Source organism: Bos mutus, chromosome 6 (genome assembly GCF_027580195.1).
Source record: "Bos mutus isolate GX-2022 chromosome 6, NWIPB_WYAK_1.1, whole genome shotgun sequence".
NCBI classification, from domain to species: Eukaryota; Metazoa; Chordata; class Mammalia; order Artiodactyla; family Bovidae; genus Bos; species Bos mutus.
This window is the reverse complement of record NC_091622.1, coordinates 60953851-60980640: the sequence shown is the minus strand read 5'-3', so window position 1 is coordinate 60980640 and position 26790 is coordinate 60953851. Positions and strand designations below refer to the sequence as shown.

Genomic DNA, 26790 nt, shown 5'->3' with positions numbered 1-26790 from the left:
CAGAAAAACAAAAATGCTGCAATTTCTTGAGTCCTCTTGATGGCCAGACATTGAATGACTCTTGCTGAAAATAGGCTAATGATCCCCACTGTTAGTGTAAACACCTACCACTGCTGCTATAGAGAGTCACCTCCAGGAACTTGAATGATTAGCCATTCTACATAGAGAACCTTGATTGCTTTAATTAGTCCATGTGTTGTTCAGTCACTCAGTTCTGTCTGACTCTTTGTGACCCCATAAACTTCAGTACCCCAGGCTTCCCTGTCCTTCACCATGTTCCGGAGCTTGCTCAAACTCATGTCCGTTGAGTCAGTGATGACATCCAACCATCTCATCATCTCTCGTCCCCTTCTTCTGCCTTCAGTCTTTCAAGCTTCAGAGTCTTTTCTAATGGGTCAACTCTTCCCCATCAGGTGGCATTCAGTTTCAGCATCAGTCCTTCCAATGAATATTCAGGTTTGATTTCTTTTAGGTTTGACTGGTTTAATCTCCTTGCAGTCCAAGGGATTCTTCAAGAGTCTTCTCCAACACCATAGTTCAAAAGCATCAATTCTTCGGCGCTCAGCTTTCTTTATGGTCCAGCTCTCACATCCGTACATGACTACTGGAAAAACCATAGCTTTGACTAGACAGACCTTTGTTGGCAAACTAAAGTCTTTGCTTTTTAATATACTGTCTAGGTTAGTCATAGCTTTTCTTCCGAGGAACAATCGTCTTTTAATTTTGTGGCTGCAGTCACCATCTTGCAGTGATTTTGAAGCCCAAGAAAATAAAGTTCGTCACTGTTTTCTATTGTTTCCCCATCTATTTGCTGTGAAGTGATGGGACTGTATGCGATGATCTTTGTTTTTTGAATGTTGAATTTTAAGCCAGCCTTTCCACTCTCCTCTTTGACTTTCATCAAAAGGCTCTTTAGTTTCTCTTTGCTTTCTGCCATTAGGGTGGTGTCTTCTGTATATCTGAGATTGTTGCTATTACTCCAGCAATCGTGATTCCAGCTTGTGCTTCATCCAGCCCAGTATTTTGCATGATGTACTCTGCATATAAGTTAAATAAGCAGGGTAACGATATACAGCCTTGATGTCCTCCTTTCCCCATGAACCAGTCCGTTGTTACAGGTCTGGTTCTAACTGTTGCTTCTTGAGCTCCATACAGGTTACTCAGGAGGCAGGTCAGGTGGTCTGGTATTCCCATCTCTTTCAGAATTTTCCACAGTTTGTTGTGATCCACATAGTCAAAGGCTTTAGCATAGTCAGTGAAGCAGAAATAGATGTTTTTCTGGAATTCTCTGCAATTTGATCTCTGGTTCCTCTGCCTTTTCGAAATCTATCTTGAACATCTGGAAGTTCTCAGTTCACGTCATGGTGAAGTCAGGCTTGGAGAATTTCGAACATTACTTTGCTGGCATGTGAGATGAGCACAGTTGTATGGTAGTTTGAACATTCTTTGGCATTGCCTTTGGGTTTTGAATGAAAACTGACCTTTTCCAGTCCTGTGGTCACTGCTGAGTTTTCCATATTTGCTGGCATATTGAGTGCAGCACTTTTAACAGCATCATGTTTTCGACTTGAAATAACTCAGCAGGAATTCCATCACCTACACTAACTTTGTTCGTAATGATGCGACATAAGGCCCACTTGACTTCACACTCCAGGATGTCTGGCTCTAGGTGAGTGATCATACCATCGTGGTTATCTGGGTTTTAAGATCTTTTCTGCATAGTTCTCTGTATTCTTGCCACCTCTTCTTAATATCTTCTGCTTCTGTTAGGTCCATACCATTTCTGTCCTTTCTTGTGCCCATCTTTGCATGAAATGTTCCCTTAGTATCTCTGATTTTCTTGAAGAGATCTCTAGTCTTTCCTATTCTATTGTTTTCCTCTCTATTTCTTTGCATTGTTCACTTAGGAAGGCTTCCTTATCTCTCCGTGCCGTTCTTTGGAACTCTGCATTCGGTTGGGTATATGTTGACCTTTCTCCTTTGCCTTTCACTTCTCTTCTTTTCTCAGCTATTTGTAAGGCCTCCTAAGACAGCCATTTTGCCTTTTTGCATTCCTTTTTCTTGGGGATGGTTTTGATCACCACTTCCTGTATAATGTCACAAACCTCCATCCATAGTTCTTCGGGCACTCTGTCTATCAGATCTAGTCCCTTGAATCTATTTGTCACTTCCACTGAATAATCATAAGGGATTTGATTTAGGTCATACTGAAGGAAATCAGTCCTGAATATTCATCGGAAAGACTGATGGTGAAGCTGAAACTCCAGTACTTTGGCCACCTGATGCAAAGAACTGACTGAGTGGAAAAGACCCTGATGCTGGGAAAAATTGAAGGTGGGAGGAGAAGGGGGATGACAGAGGATGAGATGGTTGGATGGCATCATCCATCGAATGGCATCATTGAATCAATGGACATGAGTTTGAGTAAACTCTGTGAGTTGGCAATGGACAGGGAGGCCTGGCATGCTGCAGTCCATGGGGTCACAAAGAGTCAGACACTTGTGAGTGATTGAACTGAACTGAACTGATACCTTAATGGCCTAGTGGTTTTCCCTGCTTTCTTCCATTTAAGTCTGAATTTTTGCAATAAGGAGTTCATGATCTGAGCCACAATCAGCTCCCTGTCTTGTTTTTGCTGACTGTATGGAGCATCTCCATCTGTGGCTGCAAAAAATACAATCAGTCTGATTTCAGTGTTGACCATCTGGTGATGCCCATGTGTAGAGTCATCTCTTGTATTGTTGGAAGAGGGTGTTTGCTGTGACCAGTGTGTTCTCTTGACAAAACTCTATTAGCCTTTGCCCTGCTTCATTTTGTTCTCCAAGGCCAAATTTGCCTGTTATTCCAGGTATCTCTTGACTTCCTACTTTTGCATTCCAGTCCCCTATGATGAAAAGGACATCTTTTTTTGGTGTTAGTTCTAGAACGTTTTGTAAGTCATCATAGAAATGTTAACTTCAGCTTTTTTGGCATCAGTGGTTGGGGCACAGACTTGGATTACTGTGATATTGAATGGTTTGCCTTAAAAATGAACAGAGATCATTTTGTCGTTCATGAGATTGCACCCAAGTGCTACAGCATTTTAGACTCTTGTTGACTATGAGGGCTACTCCATTTCTTCTAAGGGATTCTTGCCCACAGTAGTAGGTATAATGGTCATTAAATTAAATTTGCCCCTTTAGGTCCATTTTAGTTCACTGATTTGTTAAATGTCGATGAGTTTAGTTGCTTTTAGCCCAGACTGAAACTCAACTATATAGGTAAAAGTCACTTTGTCCATTACGTATAGTGAAAAACAGTGTGAAATGCAGGAAAGACCAGCTATTTTTGATTACTTGACTCATGGGTTTATTGCCTAGGGACATGAGTGTTGGGCGTCAGGTTGAAAGTGCCACTTAAGATGAAAACTTGAATCAAAAGGACATCATTGAGCTCTTGCCCTCACCCCCCAAGCTCCATCTTTGGCTAAACACAAACCAGACTGTAGGTGATCACCCAAGAAACCAGTCTGGCTAGCTGTTCTGAGCTAGTATCCCTTTGGTGTTGGGGGTCAGGGGAATCTGTTATTTTTTACCCATATGAAGAAAAGTGTGGCAGATAATGTCTGGTTTTGCACATAACAAGAGTATTTTGCAAGCAGTAACTTTCCTGTGAGACTTGGGGTCAGTTTTCCCTAAGCAGTATCCATGCTTCCCAGCAATCACAGTGGGCCTTTGTTATCCTAGAGGCCAGTATATTTCCGTGGAAGGACCTGGGGCTTTCTTTTCGTAGGATCTGCCCTTGTGTCATAGGATCACTCTTCTTGCAGCCAAGCAGGTGGATGAGTACAAAGAGGAGAGGAGCATGCAGAGTGAGCAGAGGGAGTCAGGTGCAGGACATGATGGGGGCACCTGTCGTGGGTTGCAGTAGGGGCGGAGTTCCTCGAGCACGTCCCTCTCTCCAGAGTCATGCTGTTGAGCAGCTCTGAGATTCCAGTTTCTTGTTTTTCCCCAAAATAAGGCATTCATACCTGGGAGTAGTTCTTGAACTAAGAATTCAAAAGAAATGAGTCTATTTAGTCTACAGGGGGAAAGTACTTTTAGCTATAAGAGGGGGACAGGAAGGCGACAGCCCTCACCTCAAGGAAAGAGACTGGGAAGAGGTGTTCTTTCCAGCACCACCTGAGACAGCCTTTGTTTATTGTATTATTTGTGAAACATCCAACAAAGTTGTATTGAGTATCAGCTACATGCAAGCGAGGGGCTTCTAGAAAGTACTCTGTAACTTACTTTCCAGAGTTATTTGCAGATGTAGGTAACTTAACATTTTATCCCAGGAGGTAGCATTAGCACATTTTCTTTTGTATTAGAAGTTACACTTGACATTACACTAGATAACTACATCACACTAGAAATTACAGAGTCTTTGGAAGTTTTTTTTTTTTTTTTTTAAGAAATAGGTTAAAAGAAAGAAGTCACAAAAGGAAGATACTGGGGTCAGGGATACAAAGAGCTGAGAAGTTATTAAAAGAAGAAAAATGATGGGCAGACATCTCAGTGGAGAAGGTATTAAGTTACAGTAGTCACTTTTATTTAGAAAGCTTGCAGTCAGCACTGGTTAAAGGGAACTCATAAAGGAGATGGGTATAAAATACCATATTTCATCTAATTTCAACCTTCATTGAATGTAAGACACACCAATAGTTTATGTTCCATTAAGAAGAAACACTTCAAATCTTAATTGCCCTTTATAATTGTCTTTGAACACCAAGTTTAGAGATTTTAAAATATGATAAAATGTTGGTATTAAAAACATAATATATGGTAATTAAAAAACCACTTCCAACAGTACTCTATACAAAATAGATAACCAACAAGGATCTGCTATGTAGACCCAGGAACTGTGCTCAATATTATGTAATTACCTATATGGGAAAATAATCTGGGAAAAAATACATACATATATATATATTCATACATACACACACACACATTTATATGTAACTGAGGGCTTTCCAGGTGGTGCTAGTGGTAAAGAACCTGCCTGCCAATGTAGGACATAAAATTGCAGGTTTGATCCTGGGTCAGGAAGATCTGCTAGAGGACGGTGTGGCAACCCACTCCAGTATTGTCTGGAGAATCCCATGGACAGAGGAGCCTGGCAGGCTACAGTCCATGGGGTCTCAAGAGTCGGACACGACTGAGTGACTTTCACTTTCATGCATATATAACTGAATAACTGTGCTGTACACCTGAAACTAACATGATATTGTTAATCAACTACAATAAAATTTTAGAAATAATGGTAACTTGCAAAGTAAAATAACTATGACATTAAAAATACCTTCAAATTTTCTAAGTGCAGATATAGGGAAGGTAGACTTAACTGTTGATATTATTAAAGAACATTCTCCTTTTTTAAATGTACATTTTTTATCGTCTCAATTTATCTTTATAAGTCCAAAAATTAATGTTCACATTTTACAGAGCTAGTTTATTACCCTCTTCCACCCTCAAAATATAGTCGATTCTTGTTATTCACTGTATTCTGTGCAGCCTCAGGTCGCAATGTTTTTGTCAACCAATCAATTCATAACCTCATTTTAAGTATATTTTTGTTTAAAGGGGCCTTGTTTAATATATAGTGCTGGTCAGTTGACACTGAACTCACAGTGCTGTGCCTCACATCTGAACAAAGCTTATCTAATACACGTCTCCCCTGGAAGCGCGTCCCAGCCTCGTGCTCAGGACACTAGACAGCACTTCAGCCCTGCGTTGGGACCCACTTTAGCAGAATCACCAACAGGAAAAGCACGAAAATGAAAAGCATGGCACTAACTAGACCATGAAAAGAACCCTCACTGTCATATGAGGGCTGAAAGAAGCGGGCAGAACGTATCCGTGCTCAGCCTCAGCTGAGAGTGTGTGATCCCAGCAGCTCGGGTTTCTTGGTGACCTGCCAAAGCCCACCAGTGCTAATTTGACCATTACAGATTCGTGTCAGTGGGTCGTGTGCGCTAAGTCACGTCATTCGTGTCCGACTCTGCGGCCTATGGACTGTAGCCCACCAGGCTCCTCTGTCCATGGGATTCTCCAGGCGAGAATACTAGAGTGGGTTTCCAGGCCTTCCTCCAGGGCATCTTCCCGACCCAGAGATCGAACCTGAGTCTCTCATGTCTCCTGCATTGGCAGGTAGGTTCTTTACCACTAGCACCACCTGTGAAGTCCATTAGCGAGTAGGCAAATGTACAGAGTCTGCAAATAATGAGGATCAATTGTACTAACTCACAAGGCTACACGCTGGAGAACTAGCCTTGAATTACGCAGTCTGATCTTAAGGATATTCTAAGAAGGTTTTAAAAAGATAAATCTGTCAGTTTCTGGATAACTAGTTTTGCAAGAACAAAAAGCCCCTGGAGGAGCTGCAGTGTCTCTGTGGTAGTGCCTACCGTGCTTGCACTGCCCTCCAGCTCACACGCACCAGAAGTGCCTGTGGGAGAAGGCTCAGGTCGACTTCCAGTCCTGACAAACACAGTGATCACATTTAATGCGGGCGTTCTAGGGAGAACGAAGAGACACAAATATGTTCTGAGTAAAAAAAAATTAGATAAGTGACAGGAACAGAGGAGTAAACAATTGAGTTCTTTGACTTAGGATTTGGTAAAAGTCACACCGCTCTTGCTGTAAGCTGTGAGAGAGACTGTGGGACACAAAAGAGCATGAGCCGAAGAAAATGGTTTTAGAGTCAAACCTGGGCTTGGATTCCTGCTCCTGCTACTTGCTAGCAGTGGTTTGGGCAAATTGCTTAACCGTTCTGAGCCTCAGTTTCTGTTTTCTGTAACATGAGGTTAGTAATACCGGAATGCTGAAGCATTAAGTTCATCAAGTAACAACGAAGTGCCTGCAGGATCGTCTAGGAAACACTCCGTACAGAGCAACCTTAAGAGACCGAGAGGGACACTGTCCTGTGCCTGAGAATACAGAAATCTTAAGTGGTTTTCTTAGATTGGTGGTGGTTGTAAAGAGGTGATAAAGAGGTCAGCGTTCAGTTAGTTACCCGGGTGGGGAACTTCAGCTCCATTCATAAGCATCTCTGTTCCTATTTCATGTCAGTCTTCTGTCCTTTGGATTCCACCTCGTACGTGCCCATCGGTATGGAGTCCTCCTCTCTCTCCCCACGGCTTTCATCCACGCCTGACTCAGAACGTGGCCTCTTGCAGTATCTGTTCAATCCCAGGCTCTCCCAGTTGAAACAGCCCACATCACCCTCTGCTGAATGCCTCTTTGCTTCACGTGGTCCACGGAGTAAATTCCAGCACCTGTAGTGTGGCACGGCATGATGTCCTTCACTACCCGCGTCTTCCTGTTCATTTTTGGAGGCTCACCCCTGAGTTCCCACCATGCCCCGAGTGCTCCAACCCCTCTGGACAATTTATGATTCCTAAACCTCCATGCACTTGCTTCTGCGTGCTCAATCACTCAGTCATGTCTGACTCTGCAATGCCATGGACTGTAGCCTGCCAGGCTCCTCTGTGCATGGAATTTTCCAGGCAAGAATACTGAGGTGGGTTGCCATCTCCTACTCCAGGGAATCTTCCTGAACCAGGGATTGAACCCACATCTCCTGCACTGGCAGGCAGATTCTTTACCGCTTGCTTCTGGTCTTCCCTTAACTTCTGCTGTCCCTCCAGTCGAAGGACATACCCTCCCTTTTCCCCACTCGAGGAGCTCCTACTCATCCTTCAGTACCCTAGTCGGGTGGCACTTCCCTAACAGACCCGTCCCCCAGTTCCCAGGCAGAATTGACCACTTTCTATAGCACATCATGCTTGCTTCTCTTGAAGTCAGTAGCAGGGCAAGTTTTTACTCTTTGTCTCTCCTGGTGTCTTGGTACAAGGAGAGGCAGGCCATGTAAGGTTCTTGAGGGCAGAGACTTAAGTCAGAGTCATCCTTGATTTCCAGCCCAGTTTCAGGTATGTTCTGTTATAACATTTATACATATCAGTTAAATTAATCAGAGACAGAACATTTTCATTATCAAGAGAACAGCCGTGTGTCTGTAGGCTGAGTAATATTTAAAGCTCACTGTTTATTTCTAGATGTTTACAATTCAGGAACTTATACTCTCCAGAGACAGTGTGACTAGGACAGACACTAGTACAGCACACAGATGGCATGCTTGTCGGGATGGTAAATAATTTCATTCTCCCTATAAAACAGTATGTGCTGGATTTCGAGTAAATGTTTTGAGTCTTTAAAAACAATGATATGGCAGAGTAGATTAAATAATGCAGAATGAACAAGAAGAGAAGCTGATCAAGACGTTAATGCAATGATCTGTCAGGAAAATTAGGTACTTGACACCCAAGCATCCTTAACAAGGGCAAAGAGAGCAGTTTTCTGTGAAGAACCTTACTTAACAAGCCTTTCAGACAATCAGCAGCCAGAGTCGATTCCAGTAGCTAGACCTGAGCTGAGTCTTGTCCTCAGTGCTCCTGGCTTCAGCCCTGCGCCCAGATATCAGCCCGCAGGACCCACTTGCCTTCAGCAGAGCCCCATGGCCGGTAAATGCAGGTGAAATTCCGTTTTCTTCCAGAATGTTTGGGTCAACTGGCCTTGCTCAGAGGTTATCACTGCTCCTGAATATTGGGGATGTAGAAATGGGAGAGTCTGCCTCCAAGCTTACACAGGCAACACTGAAGGTCATAGATGGCAAAGGAAGAGGAGATAACAGTTATGTAGACATTCTTTAAACAACTTTGAAGTTATTATGGTCCATGCCCACTGTAGAAATTTTTTTTTAATTGGTCTTTACAAGGATGGTAAAGGATAAAGTTTTTAATTATTTTAAATTAATTTTTTAAAATGATTTTAATTTTAAAATCATTTTTAATTATTGACACTTTGGTTTATTTCTTTCCAATCTCTTCTCTTTGCACATAATTATTTTTTAACACGGTTGAGGTCACACTGAATATTCAGTTTTATAAGCATTTTGTTCTTAAAACATTTTTTCTGTAAACATATGTAAAATATGGATAAAGCAGCAAAAGGAGTTTCATTCAAATCCTAATTAGTCGGTGAGTATTTACAACTTTTACTAAAACTTCCAAACTAAATCCAGAATAATACCTCACGCAGATTGCTTGGCAATGCACTGACATATATACAGTTGCATTGCTGCTACTGAAACCCCTATATTTGGCAATGTACAGAAGAGACAGACACAGAAGTTAAATGGCATCCCAAAGGCCACACAGTTAGTGAAAAGCCAGAACTCAATAGCAAACCTGTTTCCTGTCTCCATTAGCTTCTCAAGTCTTCTACGCTTTTCCTGTAATCGATTCCCGTTGCCAGAAGATCCACTCTGACTCACTGTGGCGTCAGCAAGTGGGTCGGATTGTCTGTTTATGGAACAAGTGGTTGGACTTTTGCTTATGGACTCTAGTAATATGGGAAGTACCGTTTGTCATTCAGTTAGCTTGCTCAGACTCTTCCATGAACTTTGCACACCTGGGCAGAAATGGTATGGTTTAGAAAGTGGAGTTTCTAGCTCTCAGTGACTCAAACTCCCTACTCAGCCATATCCAGGGTAAAAGTGTCCATCAGAACACAGAACTGTTATCCAGTAAGTGCACCCCTTAAGAGGAATTTGGGTGAGATTTGGCAGAATTGTAAATCACAGGATTTAGTTACATCAGGATGGACTTTAAAGTGAGTTAGGCTTTTAACAGAGTGGTAAAATTAGAGATACTTGACAGGTTTTATTGAACTTTGGCTTAGTAAAAGTCCTGCTTCAAACTGAAACACATATGCCTTCTTTTTGTTGACTTTTGTGGTTGTCCCCAAAATGCTTCTTTAATTTGAAGAACATATTCAGATGACTATGCAAGAGTGACCTGTGACACTGATGTGTAAGACAAATCTGTAAGGATGTTATTTAAGAAAATATTTCTTGGCAAGAAGAAAAATTTCCTAACCTACTTCTACTCATTCACATTCTCCCAAAGGATGTTGATACAGTGATTTCTTATGTTGCAGTGTAATGTCACCTAAAAAAACCCAGAGCTGTTAGCAGGGGATAAAGATGATAACTTCAGTTTGCTCTCTTAAAAAAAAAAATGTGAGAGAAAAAGTGAAGAAAGCTCAGTGATAATACTTTAAAATTAAGGTTTAGGTTAAATATTTACTATTTTCTCTAACGTGATGAAAACATTCTAAGAAAACACATAGCCAGGACAGATAATGCCAGTGATCCATGTCAGTTAGGTTATTAACTAATCTACTGAGACCTTTAAAAGCAATTAGTTAATACTCCAGAAAGGGATCTAATATAAATCTTAAGATGTAAGAATTATTTCTGCAGTGGTACAAAAATATGTCAGGCTCCATATTGGGCTCGTGTGTTCAGTTTTATTGTAATTATTTGATAACTCTATAAGACTATGCCTCAAAAAATATAATACAACAGTTAATGATATACATACTGACTGAATCTGAATTGGACCAGATCAGGTGAGTGTCTGGAGAGAGGATGCGCTACATGGTCAGGCATGTCCATGTCAGGAAGCAGGTCTAAAGTGCATGACTTACTGCTTTCCTGAAGAACTAGGGATGAATGGCACTAATAATGAGCATTGTATCATTGATTTTAAATGAGTGAAACATCACAGTCTTCAGTACCTTAATTTTCAAAAGCACCATTGGGTGCTCATGTTACAACTTGAATCAGAGAAGACATGTCTGTTCTGTGACTTGTTCAGTGTGCCATCATTATTATTGACCCAAATTCATCTTAGAGTCAGTTTGACTTAAATTGTGCTGAACCCGAAATTTCTCCCCAAACTGTAGCATCTGTTCCATGTTTACAAACTGAAATAACTGCGGATGTCAAATGAAAGAAGATTCTGTTTCCTTTAGAAAATCTTTTTTTTTTAGATGTTTACATCAAAAATCTTTTTAAACCTTAAAAGAAAGCTTTCTATTTTCCCAGCACAGTTCAGCTCATGTGCAATTGTTGCAATTTCTTCCACCCAGTGCCCTGCCAGACTGTCTTAGATTACCTGAAGATGGTGCTCCAGCACCACAACCAGCTCATGATCCCACAGCCAGCTGACCAGCCGACCGAGGTAGGTCTCCAGTGGCAAGGTAAACGGTACACCATGTGGAAGGGCCCTAAGATGAAGCATCTCGGTTTTTAACCACCTATACACCAGAACAGATTGGCTAACAGAAGACCTGGGAGACTCTGAGGTTTATGAGTGAGGATATATCCTGCAGAGAAAGGCCATGCATCATGAAGTACATTCACCTCTGTACTCTGAGGGCGGGAAACAGAAGTTCAATATTGTGGGCAATATTCTTTTGGCTCAGAGGGACCTGAAATGGGAGAACCCACCTGTCATTCCCTCAGGCAGAGACAGTGTTTGTTCCAAGTCTTCCCACTCTGAAAATCAGCCCCTCTTTGATGCTCCCTCCCTCCCTCAACGATTATCTTTTCTTTCTCCTTCCGTCACCCAAAGCACCCTGCGGCACTTTCATCCTAACACCACAACGCATCCTGCTCCTTGAAGGGTAGGTTCAGGCCTCAGCCCTGTTGCCTGTCATTGAAGGCACTTGCTGAATGGTAACCTCAGTGATCAAACCCTTGAAAGACTGATCTGTCTTCATTTCTCCAGTCTCATTTCCGTTTGCTCTGCCCCCACCCTGCCCTGTCTGTAGTCTGGCTCCACCTCCACTCCTTGTCAGAATGCTCTAAGAGAGCTGCCCCCTCCCCACCCCAGGCTACTCTCCCAGTTGTCCCGTCCAGGGCCCATTTCCCAGCCCTCATCATCCCCAGAGTCTCGCCTCTCCTCCCTGCTGCACCTGCTCTCTTTCTCTAGGCCTTTGTGTCAGGACTCCCTTCTGGTTCCCCATTCCTTTCTCTTTTTTCCCCTTTCTTTCTCTATTTTATTTTTGACTGTGCTGGGTCTTCGTTGCTGTGCATGGGCTTTCTCCAGTTGAGGCAGGTGGGGACTACTCTTCATTTTGGTGTGTGGGCTTCTCATTGTGGTGGCTTCTCTTGTTGCATCTCCCAGGCTCTAGAGTGTAGCTCAGTAGTTGTAGCTCATGGGTTTGGTTGCTCTGCAGTGTGTTGAATCTTCCCGGACCAGGGGTCAAACCTGTGTCCCCTGGACTGGGAGCACAGAGTCTTAACCCCTGGACCACCAGGGGAGTCCCTGCAGTAGTCATTCAACAGATGTTCATTGCACCTGCTGTGTGACAGACATTGTTCCTCATTAGTATCTGCCTCCCCGTCCCCCAGCCATAAACCCTCTGTTGCTTATCTTTGTGGAGGACGTCTTGTTTCACCTGGGAATCGGCAACACCTCAGTCCCCTGTAGCCTGGCTCACGGGATTGGTTGCCTAACCCCCTTGGTCTTACGTCTTTCAGCCTCGCTTTCCTGTCTGCACTGCCACACATGCCAGTCAACCCTCTGTCTCGCCCCTCCTGCCATGAAACAGCAGTCTGGGCTAAGAGGCCCTTAGGAACCTCCGGGCTCCTGCCCGTCTTTTGATCATATGTAGGACACAGCCAAGGGCTGGTTTATGCTCCCAAATACTCATAGTTTAAACCTATGATAGCTTAGTTCTTCCTCTCAGTTGAAGTAACTTGCTCAAGAAACACCAAATAAGATGCAGAACTAAGATTCAGTTCAAACCCAAACTGACTAAATTCAAACCTCAAACGCTGTCCCTCAGTTGCTTTCTATAAAAAGGACACTCAGTCGCACGCCTGCTACTTCGCGGGAGTATGACACTGCGGTGCTGAGTTTCTGTGGGTATAGTCCAGTGACAGTTTCATAGCTGTGTCTGCTGTCTCTTCCTTTCCTGTTGGCTCCTGTACCATTTGCCCTCCTCAGACCTTGTGAACAGAGCACTTTTTAAAATAAAAACCTGTGAGACCCAAACAGTGCCAATTTATAACCTATAGTAAATTTGCAAAGTTGTAAAACTGAATGAGTTTCCCTTCTTTATTTTGTACACCTTAATTACTGGGGAGAAGTACATTAAAACTGAGATCATGGGTTAATTAATTTGTCCTGGACTGTAGAATTTTATGGACAACCAGAACTAAAATAATGGTTGTGTAGGTGCAACTGACTAAACATGGCTTATAAATGTTACAGAAATTCCTATAATTAGTCCCATTGCAGCTATTTAGCCTGGGAATTTTATAGCAGACATAAATTATAAAGGTGAAAAGTAAGAAAAATTTTGAGTTGATAAAATAGTGGCATTTGCAGAAGCTATAATTTGAGGAAACTTGTTTTGCATTATTATTAGTGATTTTTTTTCTGTTTCCACAATTCCACTTTTTTTAAATTCACTTTTTAATGCTGTTTCACTGAAATGCAACAGCTATCAGATATTAGGTACATTAAACACACAAAAAAAAGACCTTATGGAAATAACCCACCAGCGTCATTTCTAAAAGTACTTAACCACCAGCCAAAAGATGAGGAGACCTGTTTGATCACACTCTTCAAAGTCATTTTTGCATATTTTAATAGATTGAAAAGGAAAGTTACAGGTTATATTTAAATAGTGTTTCCTGTCATTGGATCTTGACACGTTTTAACCTACCTGTTAAAATGCAAGTTATAAATAGCTCCTCTTTCAAAGGTGTTCATTAAACCTCATTGGCTCTTGTTATAGAAAATGCAAATGTAATTTGAAAAGTGCCCGTTTTGAGAGTGAGCAATTACTTGTGCTCTTCAGTACCCGGTTCATTGTCAGCATAGCCACTTGGTTAAAAAGCATGTTTGCCTTTGAAATGGAGATCGCCTGGGCTGCCGGCTGGCCAGTTAAGTAGGTAATGAGAAAATGTTTCGCTTTTCCAGGGAAGCAAGCAGCTGTTGAACAACTATCCTGTCTACATAACGAGCAAACAGTGGGATGAGGCTGTAAATTCTTCAAAGAAAGATGGGAGGCGGCTCCTTCGATACCTCATCAGATTTGTTTTCACTACCGATGAGCTTAAGTACTCATGCGGCCTTGGAAAAAGGAAAAGGTCAGTGCAGTCAGGAGAGACAGGTCCTGAGAGACGCCCTCTGGATCCAGTTAAAGTAACATGCCTCCGAGGTACTGCATCCTTCCGCTCAGTGTCCATCTGTGATCTCATTTCACCGCATTGGCTGTGGCTCCCCGTGCAAGTGTTCAGCCTTGACTGTATTTTGGTTTTTTTCCGCTGAGACTTTGTAGGCTTCATGTAGCCCATCTCTTTGGTATCGAGAAGTTCTTTAAAAATTCTTTGTTTGCTTTAGCGCTTAGTGGCACATAAGCACTGCATAGCACCTCATGTTTCACGCTTTAAGTTCAGATTTTCTTTGCTGCCTGGGAAGGCCACCTCCAGGAAAGCTGGAACACTGGGTAAAGCACACAGGAAAAGAAGACAAGGGATTTTAAAATTTACCCCGTTTTCATTTGAAGCCTATGGCACCCTCCCCCAGTCTAGCTACCCTTGTCGAGAATACTTGCCCCTGCTCCTTAAATTTATTTAGTTAATTTTCCATAGGCCTAAAGTATTTCTCGCCCAGTCAGATTCTGTTCTAGTTTTTTTTAAGTTTCCGTATTTAAAAAATACTGCTCAGATAACACCATGTCATCAGTATTAAGAGCTGATGACTCTAGCTGATGCACACTACGGATAGGCCAGGCAGAGAGTGAGGAGGAAGAGGCCAGATGTAGATGGTTGACCGGGTGGGTGCAGATCAACACAGACAAGTGCAAACGTTACAACGCCAGCGTAGGCTCTGTTCACACCTGAAAAGTCCGTATCAGAGTGTTGACTTGTATACAGTTCAAGAGTGATTTTATTGCTTGGAAGACTTAATAATGATTTACTCCTGATAGGAATCAAAATATTTCCTGGTGAAGAAGTCACAGTGGAAAAACCTGATAACTGATAAGGCCTTCCTCATCAGAAGGACACTCACTCCCGCACCCCTGTCCTGATGCCCACAGTGACTAGGGTGCCTGTGCAGCATTCGTTAGCAACAGAGATCCCCAGAGCCACCCTGAACTTCCGACTGAGCGGGTCTGGGGGGGAGGACAGGAGAGGCGCGCATTATTGCACCTCGCAGCCTCCCCAGGTGATTGATCCAGGTGGCCCAGACTTGACAGGCCACCTAGAATGAAGATGCCACCATTATGGACAACTTGGCGCAGGTGCGCTGGAGCGCCCCCTGTTGGCCAGTCTAAAAATTCCATTTAGAGTGTCTGGGTGATGGACATTTCCAGTGTCTGTCTTAGCAAACTAGCCACACGTTCCTTTATTCCCCAATATCGTCAGAGCAGACAGAGGTACCAGAGGGGTGGTAAGCTTAGCAGGGGGAGGGGGTCTGCTGAGAGCGTGCTCAGTATGTATTCAGGAATTTGCCGTGCGGCTTGTGAAGAATCAGGATAAGGGGGCTCACTGTCCCTTTCCATAAATCCTTGTTAAACATTTTACATTTTAATGAGCAAGTCTTTGAAACTGAGGGATTAACTTACATCCCAAAGCACTAGTGTTGCTGCCCTGGGAATGCTGCCAGGCCCGCTGGGACACCGATGCAGCCCAGGCTGCCCAATCAGAACATGTACTCTCCAACACAGGAGAGCTGCGCAGGACGCACAGGCCTCCCCTGCCCATGGGTGGAGAAGGCATAGGCAGGAACTGCTGATGTGTCAGGGCAGCTGGTTAGAGCCCTTGTGTGTGTCCCAAAGGCTGAAATCTTGGGGCCTTCTTTGACCTAAATGGGATTCCCTTCCTGAAGGCTGAGGTGTGATGACTCCCAGGGTGACGTCCTTGTGGTCAGCAAGTGTAGGAGGGCCAAGGAAGTGGCAGATGTTTGGACACTTGAGGGATGGAGAGCAGGGTGCTTCAGGGAGTGAAATCAAATTCTAGGCGGGCCTGTTCCCTGGGGTGGTTTGACTCCAGCAGGAAGAGAGGGGTCAGGGATGTGACAATGCTTCCAGTCTGTGTAACAGAATGACCTCTCCTTTGAGCTTGTAATCATCTGGCACAGTGTTGGAGTAAGTCCTGTCACAGCAGTGGGTGCTAAGGAGGGGGCAGTGTAGGTATCACAGAGCAGCACGTTCTCAGAGTGGCAGGGCTACAGCGCCCTCGACAGTTAGCCTTGATTTCTGCTCACAGGCACCTTTCTTTCATTTCTTTATGTTCCTATGAGAATGGGGCATCTGGACAGAGGTAGGGGAACTTCTTAAACAGTTATGGAATACTTGTAAACACTTGAGGTAGGAGACCTGAGAAAGGCAGAGAGGAGGAGAAAACAGAATCCCTGACTTGTGGAGCTCACAGCCTAGCTGGAGGTGATCTGAGGACAGTTATAGTTGGGAATAAGTGTGAACACAAGGAAGATAATAGGGAGAGATCTAGCTATGTGAGCCCTAGTGGTCCCATTTGCTTTCTCTCTGTTCAGCGTTGTAGTGACCATGACCCGGGTTTGAGGATGTAGGTGTCCTTCGGTGTTTCCTAGGCTTGCACCCCACCATCAGCCATCTGGTTCCTGACGATTTTGCAGGATGAGATGCTGAATAAACACAGTTCTCAACCCCAGCGAAGGCCACCGGAGCTGGGACTTGAACGAGATGAACGAGTCTCTCACCTCAGGCATGAAATTGAAGGGAATGCCCCTGTTTATCTGCTAAGATAGACACAGTTCAGTTCATGAGATTTTTCTGGTCCAAGTTCTTAAAAGCATCAGCTTCAAAGGGCAAATAGGATCAGGGTTTCATAAATAAATTTCAGACAAATCCAATCCTATGACCAGAACCATTGTCTTATAGAGGGAGCAGTGCTGGAGAAGAAATGATGTGTAAACAGCAGTCACCCTGAACTTTGAATCAGCTGTGCAAAAAATAAAAAAACACAGTTTGACTTAGGACCTTTTCCAGAGTGCTCAGTTCAGCTTTCAGATGCCCATGTTATTAATGAAACAGCTGTATGGGAACTCTGCATGTCCCCTGACTGAGAAAACAGGATAGGTTGATCTGAACTCAGCTGGAGGGAGGCCAAGATTGTTTTACTGGAGTCTTAGCTACTCTTTATACACTTATCTCTTCCTAATTGTATCTGGTGAAATTAAATATTTAGAGGAAAACTCATCTAAAAAATATTTGTCAGTACATGTATAGATATCATAATTAGAGACATAAATACAGCCTGTAATAATGTGGAAATCTCTTCTGAACCAAAACTTATGCAGGTTCTTACTGAGATTTTATTTTCTTGCACTTAATCTACAAATTAGTAGCTGGTTAAAGAATACCATACTAATGATACTTGCTGTGCTTCTGGAAAGAGTTAAAAATGTGGGCATGTAACAACAGGGTTTGAACCTAGCATGGTGCAGACCATGCTTCACAAATCAGATTTACCATTCATAGCAAATGTGTCTTAGAGGGATCACTCACATAATTTTTATTTTTGCACGTGAGTAGAAAATGTAGATGGTGTAAGTTTTAAAGTCTAATAAGTGACGTCATCATGGCACTACATCTGATGTCCCATAAAGCTTTCCTTATAGAGCTGCTGTTAAAGTTTAAGCATCCTTCTTGTCATCCACTGCAAAAACTAGCTGTTTCTCTCTCTCTTTTTTTTTTCTTTTTTACTGTTGTGTATATTCCCACAGAATTCATTAGGATGCACTGTACCTCCAACCCCGACTGGTGGATGCCCTCAGAGGAGCAGATAAACAAAGTGTTCAGCGATGCTGTGGGTCACGCCCGGCAGGGGCGAGCCGTGGGCACTTTCCTGCACAACGGAGGTTCCTTTTATGAAGGGATCGATCACCAGCCTTCCCAGGATGAAGTCTTCAATAAAAATTCCCAGGATGGATCTGGTGATTAGTGGACAAAATCTTTCCACACGAGCAGCCAGTCCTCTCGAGTTCCAATGGTGAATGTTCTGTTACCATCACTTTAGAATCCAAAGCATGTCACTCTGTCAGACTTTACACATCCTAAACCTTAACTCTCTTGACCTACTGCCAAACAGCTCCCAATACAAGTTTGGAAAGTGTATGGAGCCTGCAGAGGTTTTCAGAATACTATATTATACAAAGAAAAAACTACAGTTGATTTCAGTTAGATGGTGAGGGTGAAAAAAGATAGGTGAGTTCTTGTTCGCCTGTCTGATGCCTTCAGGTAAGCTCTGCTTCGTGAGCAGGGCTGGTCCCCATGGAGGTTGGTGTGGTGCTCATGGGAGAAGCTGGAGACGCAGCATTGTCCTGAGGGACACGGAACAGGCATTCTCATTTTAGTTCAGATAAGTTGTCTTTATGTTTTCCAAAGACTTGAATTTATACTTCTCAGCAAAGACATAGGATAGGTGACATTGTATATTGTGTCTGCATTGACAAGAACCTGTTACTAAAACAGAAACCAGAGATCAGAGGTCACCTCTAGACAATGATGAGTTGGAAGCTAGCTGTTTCTCTCTGTTACTTTTTACCAAAAAATAAAATTTCTACTGTGTTGATAAGGAAGGCACTATATGATCTCTGGAGTTGACGAACAGTAAAAGTTTTCACTGTGTTAGTCAAGAAACATCCAAAGATCCAAAACCATTTTCAAATGCTCAACTTTGTAGGTTCATAGATGCACAATTTCCACAGCCTTAAATCAGGCTCTGTTGACACAATGCCAAAGTGAGGGGCTGCACAATGAGAGTTTCAATCAGCTAGTCGTTTGGTGCGCTGAGGACCAAACAAACGGTGAGGCCGATGGTGTTCACTGAATTTGTTCTGGAATTGTACACACACAGTTTCAAGGCCATTCTGACAACTATGCAATGGGCGTGTTTGTAATGTCTCTGAAATTTGAGGGTCTTTTTGTGCTGAGTTGATCTTTAGAATTTGCATAAATCTTGTTTCTCTTTGTCACCAATGGAAATGTTTCACCCCAGTTGTTGTACTTGCTTCCCTCCAGTATTCCCCTGAATTTCCCCACTACTTTACCCAGTTTAATTTGTTGAGCTCAAGTTTGTAGTAATGTCTTTGGAACCATTTCGTGTCAGCAGATGCTCTAGAGATGATAGAATCTGTTTCTGCTTCAGGTGTGGGTAGGAGGGGAGGCTTCCTTTATCACCCTAATCCAGATAACTGCATTCTTTGTAAAGCTTAGGGCTAAATGGGCAGCTTTTATTAAAGGCTGCTGCTTTTTAGGCTTCACTGGGAATGGAGAGGATAACGTTAGAGCATTTGTTAAAAAAAAAAAAGTCATCATCTCTTTTGATAGGGAAATTGAGAGATGTTATATATGTGGCTGCTTCACAGCCGTAGAGCAAGTGGGTGATTTTATATTCTGGATCTTTCTTAGCCCTTCGTTAGTCACAAACATTGACTGTGTAGTCTTCTGTCAGTCATAAACTCATTGACCTTCATCAGAATTATAAGGTGATATATTAGTATATTATTTGATCCAGCTTCCCCGTGTGTCAGATAGCAATAGGATGATTATGTCCAGTAAATTCTTATAATAGCAGATTTTTTCCCCAAAATCTAGACAACAGTACAAACTGGGGAATCTGCAAGTTCATGATGTCTGCATCTTCCTGCCGCTTTGAATGGCTTGACCTCCTGATGCTCTCAGAAAACAAATGGAGTATCAAGTAGGAAGCATGCACTGTTTTCAGAAAAACAAGTGAATATTGCCCTCATTTGAATTCTGTCACTCAACGTGAACTCTAGAACCTGACCTGATGCCCACAGACCACCTCCTTAGTTTTTCTTAGATTTCATTCATTTTAAAAAAGTCTCATTCTTGGATAGCTTCATTTTTAGAAAACATTTAAACTTTTCTCATTCAATGCTATGTCATCTCACCATACAGATGCTAATTTTTGACAGCTCTTATATACCAATTTTTAAAACGTAATAGTGATTTTCAACATATGGTGCAAGTCTTGCTGGTGTGTGTTTAATGTGGTGACACTTGCCAAAACTGCTTGGCAAAACATGTCAAATAGGATGCTTGAGTCAGAACGCTAGTGGAAATGTCTCTAAACAGCAGTATGTATCATTATGATATATTTTTGTAAACATAGTGATGGCTTCTTTCAGTCATGTAAGTACTGGATAAAAATAACCACTTCACTTGAAATAATATGGAAAATGCCACCCAGTTGAGGGCCCTCTGCAGTTACTTGAATTATCAGCCAGTGGTTAAACAGTGAAGAATTAATGCTGGACAACATGAAGTGCAGAAGTAATAACTCACCAGTACTTGCCTCCTAATTAAAATTCAAAACTATAAAGAGTATATTTACCTGTTAGAGACCACTTTCACCCTCCATGGTGTATTCAGTTGCAGAGAACGCTCAGAGGACTTCAGTCATCTAACGACCAGCTCGGTCAGTACGGCTTATTGATAGCACTGAATTACTGTATCTTTGTGGTAAAAGCACCAGATTAAATTTCCTCATGACTGTCCAAAACTGGCTAATAGAAGCACTAGGCTTTCACTGAATCACAGTTCCCCAAATTACAATAAAAAATACATCTGCTAAGATGACTTACTCAAAAGCATGTTCATTGTCAGAATTGGCCCAGTACAAGTAGCCTGATGGGTCTTGCCTGCATTGGAAACTCTTCAGACCCATTCAGAACCACTGACAAAGCTATAGCTTATAGTTCAGAGTCCTGTGTGCAGGTGTTTTGCTAAGCACTTTATGCCTCCTCTCATTTTAATCCTCACAAGCACTCCCTAGGCTGTTATTGTTATCCCATTTTATTGAGCTTATTATTACTCAGCTAGTAAGGGGAAATCTTTGGGTTTAGAAAGTGGAATGACTCGTTCAGTTTTCTCCAATAGTTCCAGTTTTCTCCCGTTCTCAAAACCCATCAACACTTTGGGGATAGATTTGTTGTTTAATTGAAGTAGTGAATAAAATGACTAATTTGTTCACATTTCCATCATAGGGTTCCCAGTACAAAAATGCAGGGATATAAAAGCAAAACTTTGAACTCAGTGAAGTGATGTTCTTTGGGAACAGATAGATGTTAGATGTGGCACTGGACATCATTAGCCAGCATTCATTCACTTTTCACATCAGTTGTATTCGTAGCCTTAGATTTGATGAGTCTGGTTTGGAAGAGAGGGTTCTAACCATGATGTCACTGTGAGAATTGTCGTGAAGGTTTTGTAGGAAAATACAGTAATCTGTTGATCCTTTCCTTTAGTTGTGGCTTTAACACCTCTGGCTGTGTTTGAAGTTTCAAGAGCTTGCCTCGGCCATCAGTGCCTGGCTTTGTTTCTAGGGAACAGGGCATGCCAGGCCGTGAGAGGGGTCCTGAAACCCTGAAGGTCGCTGCTCCAGTCCGACCCTGCCCCATGTAGGCATTGCCTTTGTGTGTGTCTCCTCCCTGGAACTCGTGTAGCAGCCTGACACTGGGGCCAACTTGCCTTTACTCTATTTTCTATGAAGAACACATGTGCAGAAACTGTGACAAATCCATTGATCCTGATATTTTTATTGTTGAAGTCTTGTTGATTCTTTATTAATAATTTCTATTTGATTGTACTGTGTAGAGTTAATACCCACTAGAGATATGTTAATAAAGCTATAAATGCATAGTGTAATACAGGATAGCAAGATTTTTTGTGAACAATTTATATAGAAGAGTAAGTTGTTTTTTAAGTGTTAGGCACATTTCTTTTAGGAACTTAAAATGTTATAAGAGTTTTTTAAACATTCAATATTTTTAATTATAAGCAACATTTGTTACTAGAGCCAGTTATTTCAGGTGTTCTAACTGGAGTATTGATTTTATTACTTCATATACCTCTAGAATGCCACTTGTTCTGTTGGAGATAAAGTTGCACAATAAATGTCAAGTTTATGTTAAGTGTTTTAACTTGCTTTTTGCATCTTTCTCAAATTTATTCAAGACGCTTTTCTGGGTGTTTTTTTCTTTAACAAAACTTTTTTTTTTGCCTTGACACTAGGGCTTTTCTGCATGACTCAGAATGCCAAGAAAATGTTACATGCTTAATACCCATATAAAAGATAGTTATGTCCGGGAACTGACCAGAACTCGTCCAAAAAATCCATTTGATCTAGTGAATGAAGGGGACAACCAGTGATGAAGTGAAAGTGACATGTGATCCAAAATTTCTGTCCAGCATTTTCTGCATTCACACTTTAAACATACATGCTTCTGTAGTTCTATTGCTCAGGGAGAGGACGAATACTACAGTTTCTTCTCTTGACCTTTTAACAGTGAAAAGATGTTGATTGTTTATGAACAGTGACCTCATTACAAAAGCAAAGTAGCTATGGCTAAATAAGATGGCATGGTGGCTTCCCACTAGTTACTACATAAAATGAATCTAAAATACCAAATACTATTGAACATTGAGACTGAATGTATCATTCATAAGTTAGACCAAGTAAAAACTAATACATTTTTTCATTTAGGGAAAACGTTTTATTTTTGCACTACAAGGTGAGTGTCCTAAACAGCAGTTTTGGATGGAAAAGCAATTTAGTCCAAATAATTTGAGTTTGAATTGGAATATAAATTAAAATGAAATTTAAATTATTTTGCTATTCTAAAGCATTGAAACAGGATTATTAAGTCACTTTGGTTTTTAATATTTTGTAGCAGGTCACACAGTAAAAGCTACAAATCAAACAAATGTTAGGAACAAATTCAGCAAGGTTGCAGGAAACAAGATCAGTATATGAAAATCAACTCTTCTATGCACTAGCAACACTCTGAAATTTAAAAACCAATTTTATTTTCAATCATATCAGAAACAAACCCTTAGGAATGAATTTTTAAAAATAAGTGCCAGACTTGTACTCTGCAAACTACAGTACATTAGTGGAAGAAATTTTAGAAGTTCTGAATAACTGGGAGGATACTGCATGATAGTAAAGTGGAGGAATCAATATTGTTAAGATGGCAGTACTTCCCAGATTGATCTACGAGTCCATTGTAGTTCCTAACCAAATTTCAGGTGACCTCTGCAGAAATTGACCACTTTATCCTAAAGTTCTTATGGAAATGCAAACAATGTTTACATTGGTGGTCAGTTGATTTTTAACAAGGGTGCTAAGATAATAAGGAAAGAATAGCCTTTAGGACAGATTATCCTGAGTCAATAGGATATCCACATCCAAAAGAATGAAGTTGGACCCCTACTTTTATACCATGTGCAAAAGGTAATTCAAAATAAATGGAAGAGCTAAAACTACAAAACTCTTGGGAGAAAACAGGAATAAATCTTGGGTTAAGCAATAGTTTTCCTCAATACGACACCAGAAAGTATAACTGATAAAAAAAGATAAATTGTACTTCATCAAAGTTAAAACTTTTACATTTCCAAAAGCAACATAAAGAACAAAAAGCCCATAGAATAGAGGAAATACTTAACAAATTATATATCTGATAAAAGACTTGTAGCCAGAATATATAGATCTTTTACAACACAATAATACAACCTAATTAATTAAAGCACAAATAACCTATTTAAAAGTGGGCAAGGGTTCTAAATATACATATCTCCAATGAAGATATATACAAATGGCCGATAAGCACGTGAAAAGGTGCTTAACACCACTTGTCATTAGGAAAATGCAGATTAAACCACAGTGAAATAGCAATGAAAAAGGTAATGTGATAACGTATCAGAATATGGAAAGATGAAATACTCATACACTGCTGGTAAGAATGTAAATGGTGTAAGTCACTTTGAAAAACAATTTGGCAGTTCCTTAAAAAGCTCAATGTCGTTTGACCCATCAATTCCACTAGTGGGTATATACCCAAGAGAACTGAAAAAATATGTCTAAACAAAAACTTGTACATAAATATTCATAAGAGCTTTACTTACAATACCAAAAAGTGAAATCAATTTACATTCATCAGGTGATGAATGGACAAATAAAATGTGATATATCTACAAAACAGAGTGGTGTTCAGTTACCAAAAAGGAGGAAACTACATACTACATCAGTACAGTCACTCAGTCGTGTCCGACTCTTTGCAACCCCATGAACCGCAGCACGCCAGGCCTCCCTGTCCATTGCCAACTCCCGGAGTTCACTCAGACTCACGTCCATCGAGTCAGTGATGGCCATCCAGCCGTCTCATCCTCTGTCCTCTCCTTCTCCTGCCCTCAATCTTTCCCAGCATCAGATCAGGGTCTTTTCAAATGAGTCAGCTCTTGGCATCAGGTGGCCTAAGTATTGGGAGTTTCAGCTTCAGCATCAGTCCTTCCAATGAACACCCAGAACTGATCTTTAGGACGGACTGGTTGGATCTCCTTGCAGTCCAAGGGACTCTCAAGAGGCTTCTACCAACACCACAGTTCAAAAGCATCAACTCTTCAGCGCTCAGCTTTCTTCACAGTCCAACTCTCACATCCATACATGACCACTGGAAAAACCATAGCCTTGACTAGATGGACCTTTGTTGGCAAAGTAATGTCTCTGCTTTTGAATATGCTGTCTAGGTTGGTCATAACTTTCCTTCCAAGGAGTAAGCGTCTTTTAATTTCATGGCTGCAGTCACCATCGGCAGTGATTTTGGAGCCCCAAAAAATAAAGTCTGCCACTGTTTCCACTGTTTCCCATCTATTTGCCATGAAGTGATGGGAACGGATGCCATGATCTTAGTTTTCTGAATGTTGAGCTTTAAGCCAGCTTTTTCACTCTCTTTCACTTTCATCAAGAGGCTCTTTAGTTCACTTTCTGACAAGGGTGGTGTCATCTGCGTATCTGAGGTTATTGATATTTCTCCCGGCAATCTTGATTCCAGCTTGTGCTTCATCCAGCCCAGCCTTTCTCATGATGTACTCTGCATATAAGTTAAATAAGCAGGGTGACAATATACAGCCTTGACGTACTCCTTTTCCTATTTGGAACCAGTCTATTGTTCCATGTCCAGTTCTAACTGTTGCTTCCTGACCTGCATATAGGTTTCTCAAGAGGCAGATCAGGTGGTCTGGTACTCCCATCTCTTTCAGAATTTTCCACAGTTTATTGTGATCCACACAGTCAAAGGCTTTGACATAGTCAATAAAGCAGAAATAGATGTTTTTCTGGAACTCTCTTGCTTTTTTGATGATTCAGCGGCTGTTGGCAATTTGATCTCTGGTTCCTCCCCCTTTTCTAAAACCAGCTTGAACATCTATCTGGAAAGTCACAGTTCACGTATTGCTGAAGCCTGGCTTGGAGAATTTTGAGCATTACTTTACTAGCGTGTGAGATGAGTGCAATCGTGCGGTAGTTTGAGCATTCTTTGGCATTGCCTTTCTTTGGGATTGGAATGAAAACTGACCTTTTCCAGTCCTGTGCTCACTGCTGAGTTTTCCAAATTTGCTAGCATATTGAGTGCAGCACTTTCATAGCATCATCTTTCAGGATTTGAAATAGCTCAACTGGAACTCCATCACCTCCGCTAGCTTTGTTCGTAGTGATGCTTCTTAAGGCCCACTTGACTTCACATTCCAGGATGTCTGGCTCTAGGTCAGTGATCACACCATCGTGATTATCTGGGTCGTGAAGATCTGTTTTGTACAGTTCTTCTGTGTATTCTTGCCACCTCTTCTTAATATCTTCTGCTTCTCTTAGGTCCATACCATTTTTGTCCTTTGTTGTGCCCATCTTTGCATGAAATGTTCCGTTGGTATCTCTCATTTTCTTGAAGAGATCTTCAGTCTCGCATTCTCTTGTTTTCCTCCATTTCTTTGCCTTGATCGCTGAGGAAGGCTTTCTTATCTCTCCTTGCTATTCTTTGGAACTCTGCATTCAAATGGGTATATCTTTCCTTTTCTCCTTTGCTTTTCGCTTCCCTTCTTTTCACAGCTATTTGTAAGGCCTCCTCAGACAGCCATTTTGCTTTTTTGCATTTCTTTTTCTTGGGGATGGTCTTGATCCCTGTCTCCTGTACAATGTCACGAACCTCCATCCATAGTTCATCAGGCACTCTGTCTATCAGATCTAGTCCCTTAAATGTATTTCTCTCTTCCACTGTATAGTCATAAGGGATTTGATTTAGGTCATACCTGAATGGTCTAGTGGTTTTCTCCACTTTCTTCAATTTCAGTCTGAATTTGGCAGTCAGGAGTTCATGATCTGAGCCACAGTCAGCTCCTGGTCTTTTTGCTGACTGTATAGACCTTCTCCATCTTTGGCTGCAAAGAATATAATCAGTCTGATTTCGGTGTTGACCATCTGGTGATGTCCATGTGTAGAGTCTTCTCTTATGTTGTTGGAAGAGGGTGTTTGCTATGACCAGTGCATTGTCTTGTCAGAACTCTATACCATGGATGAACCCTTTTTAAGTTGATTATACATTCATACAATATATTTACTGAGAGCCTGATTGCCTGGCACTATACAGGTACTGTGTCCCAGGAATGGAATAAATACAGCTGATAGCTAAGTAACTATTTGGAGAAAAAGGACCAACACCTGTTATGAGAAAATTCTAAGTTCCACTGAGCAACTCATTTTTGAATATATTTTTTAAAAACCGCATCAGTCATACAAAGAGAAAATACATGTCTGTCTCTGTCACACTAAGATAATTCAATCTGAGCATCTCAGCCAAAGTACATGCCAGTTCAGGGAATTATTCACATATAATTTAATGTACTCCCAAACCCTGGTTGACTCTTTCTCATAATTCCTCCCTCCTCTTAAAGCTGTTTTTCAGGCCTCACATAAGACACCATCTTAGTGATACACACCTGGTGTTTGAACCAGCCTGTCAGGAAATAGATGGCACAGTCGATTTGAGAAGAATTTGATAAAGAC

At 41.6% G+C, this 26790-nt stretch overlaps 1 protein-coding gene across 1 annotated transcript in view; it reads left to right on the top strand.

The window, feature by feature from the left end:
- Window positions 1–21838, top strand: part of BEND4 (BEN domain containing 4) — a 32902-nt gene extending 11064 nt beyond the window's left edge. Inside the window, exons 3-5 of the mRNA XM_070372934.1 lie at window positions 11016–11107; window positions 13862–14102; window positions 17654–21838. Of these exons, the coding sequence (XP_070229035.1) occupies window positions 11016–11107; window positions 13862–14102; window positions 17654–17871 (551 nt within the window). The 3' untranslated portion in view covers window positions 17872–21838. The remainder of the gene's footprint in view (window positions 1–11015; window positions 11108–13861; window positions 14103–17653) is intronic.
- The last annotated feature ends 4952 nt before the right edge of the window (window positions 21839–26790 follow it).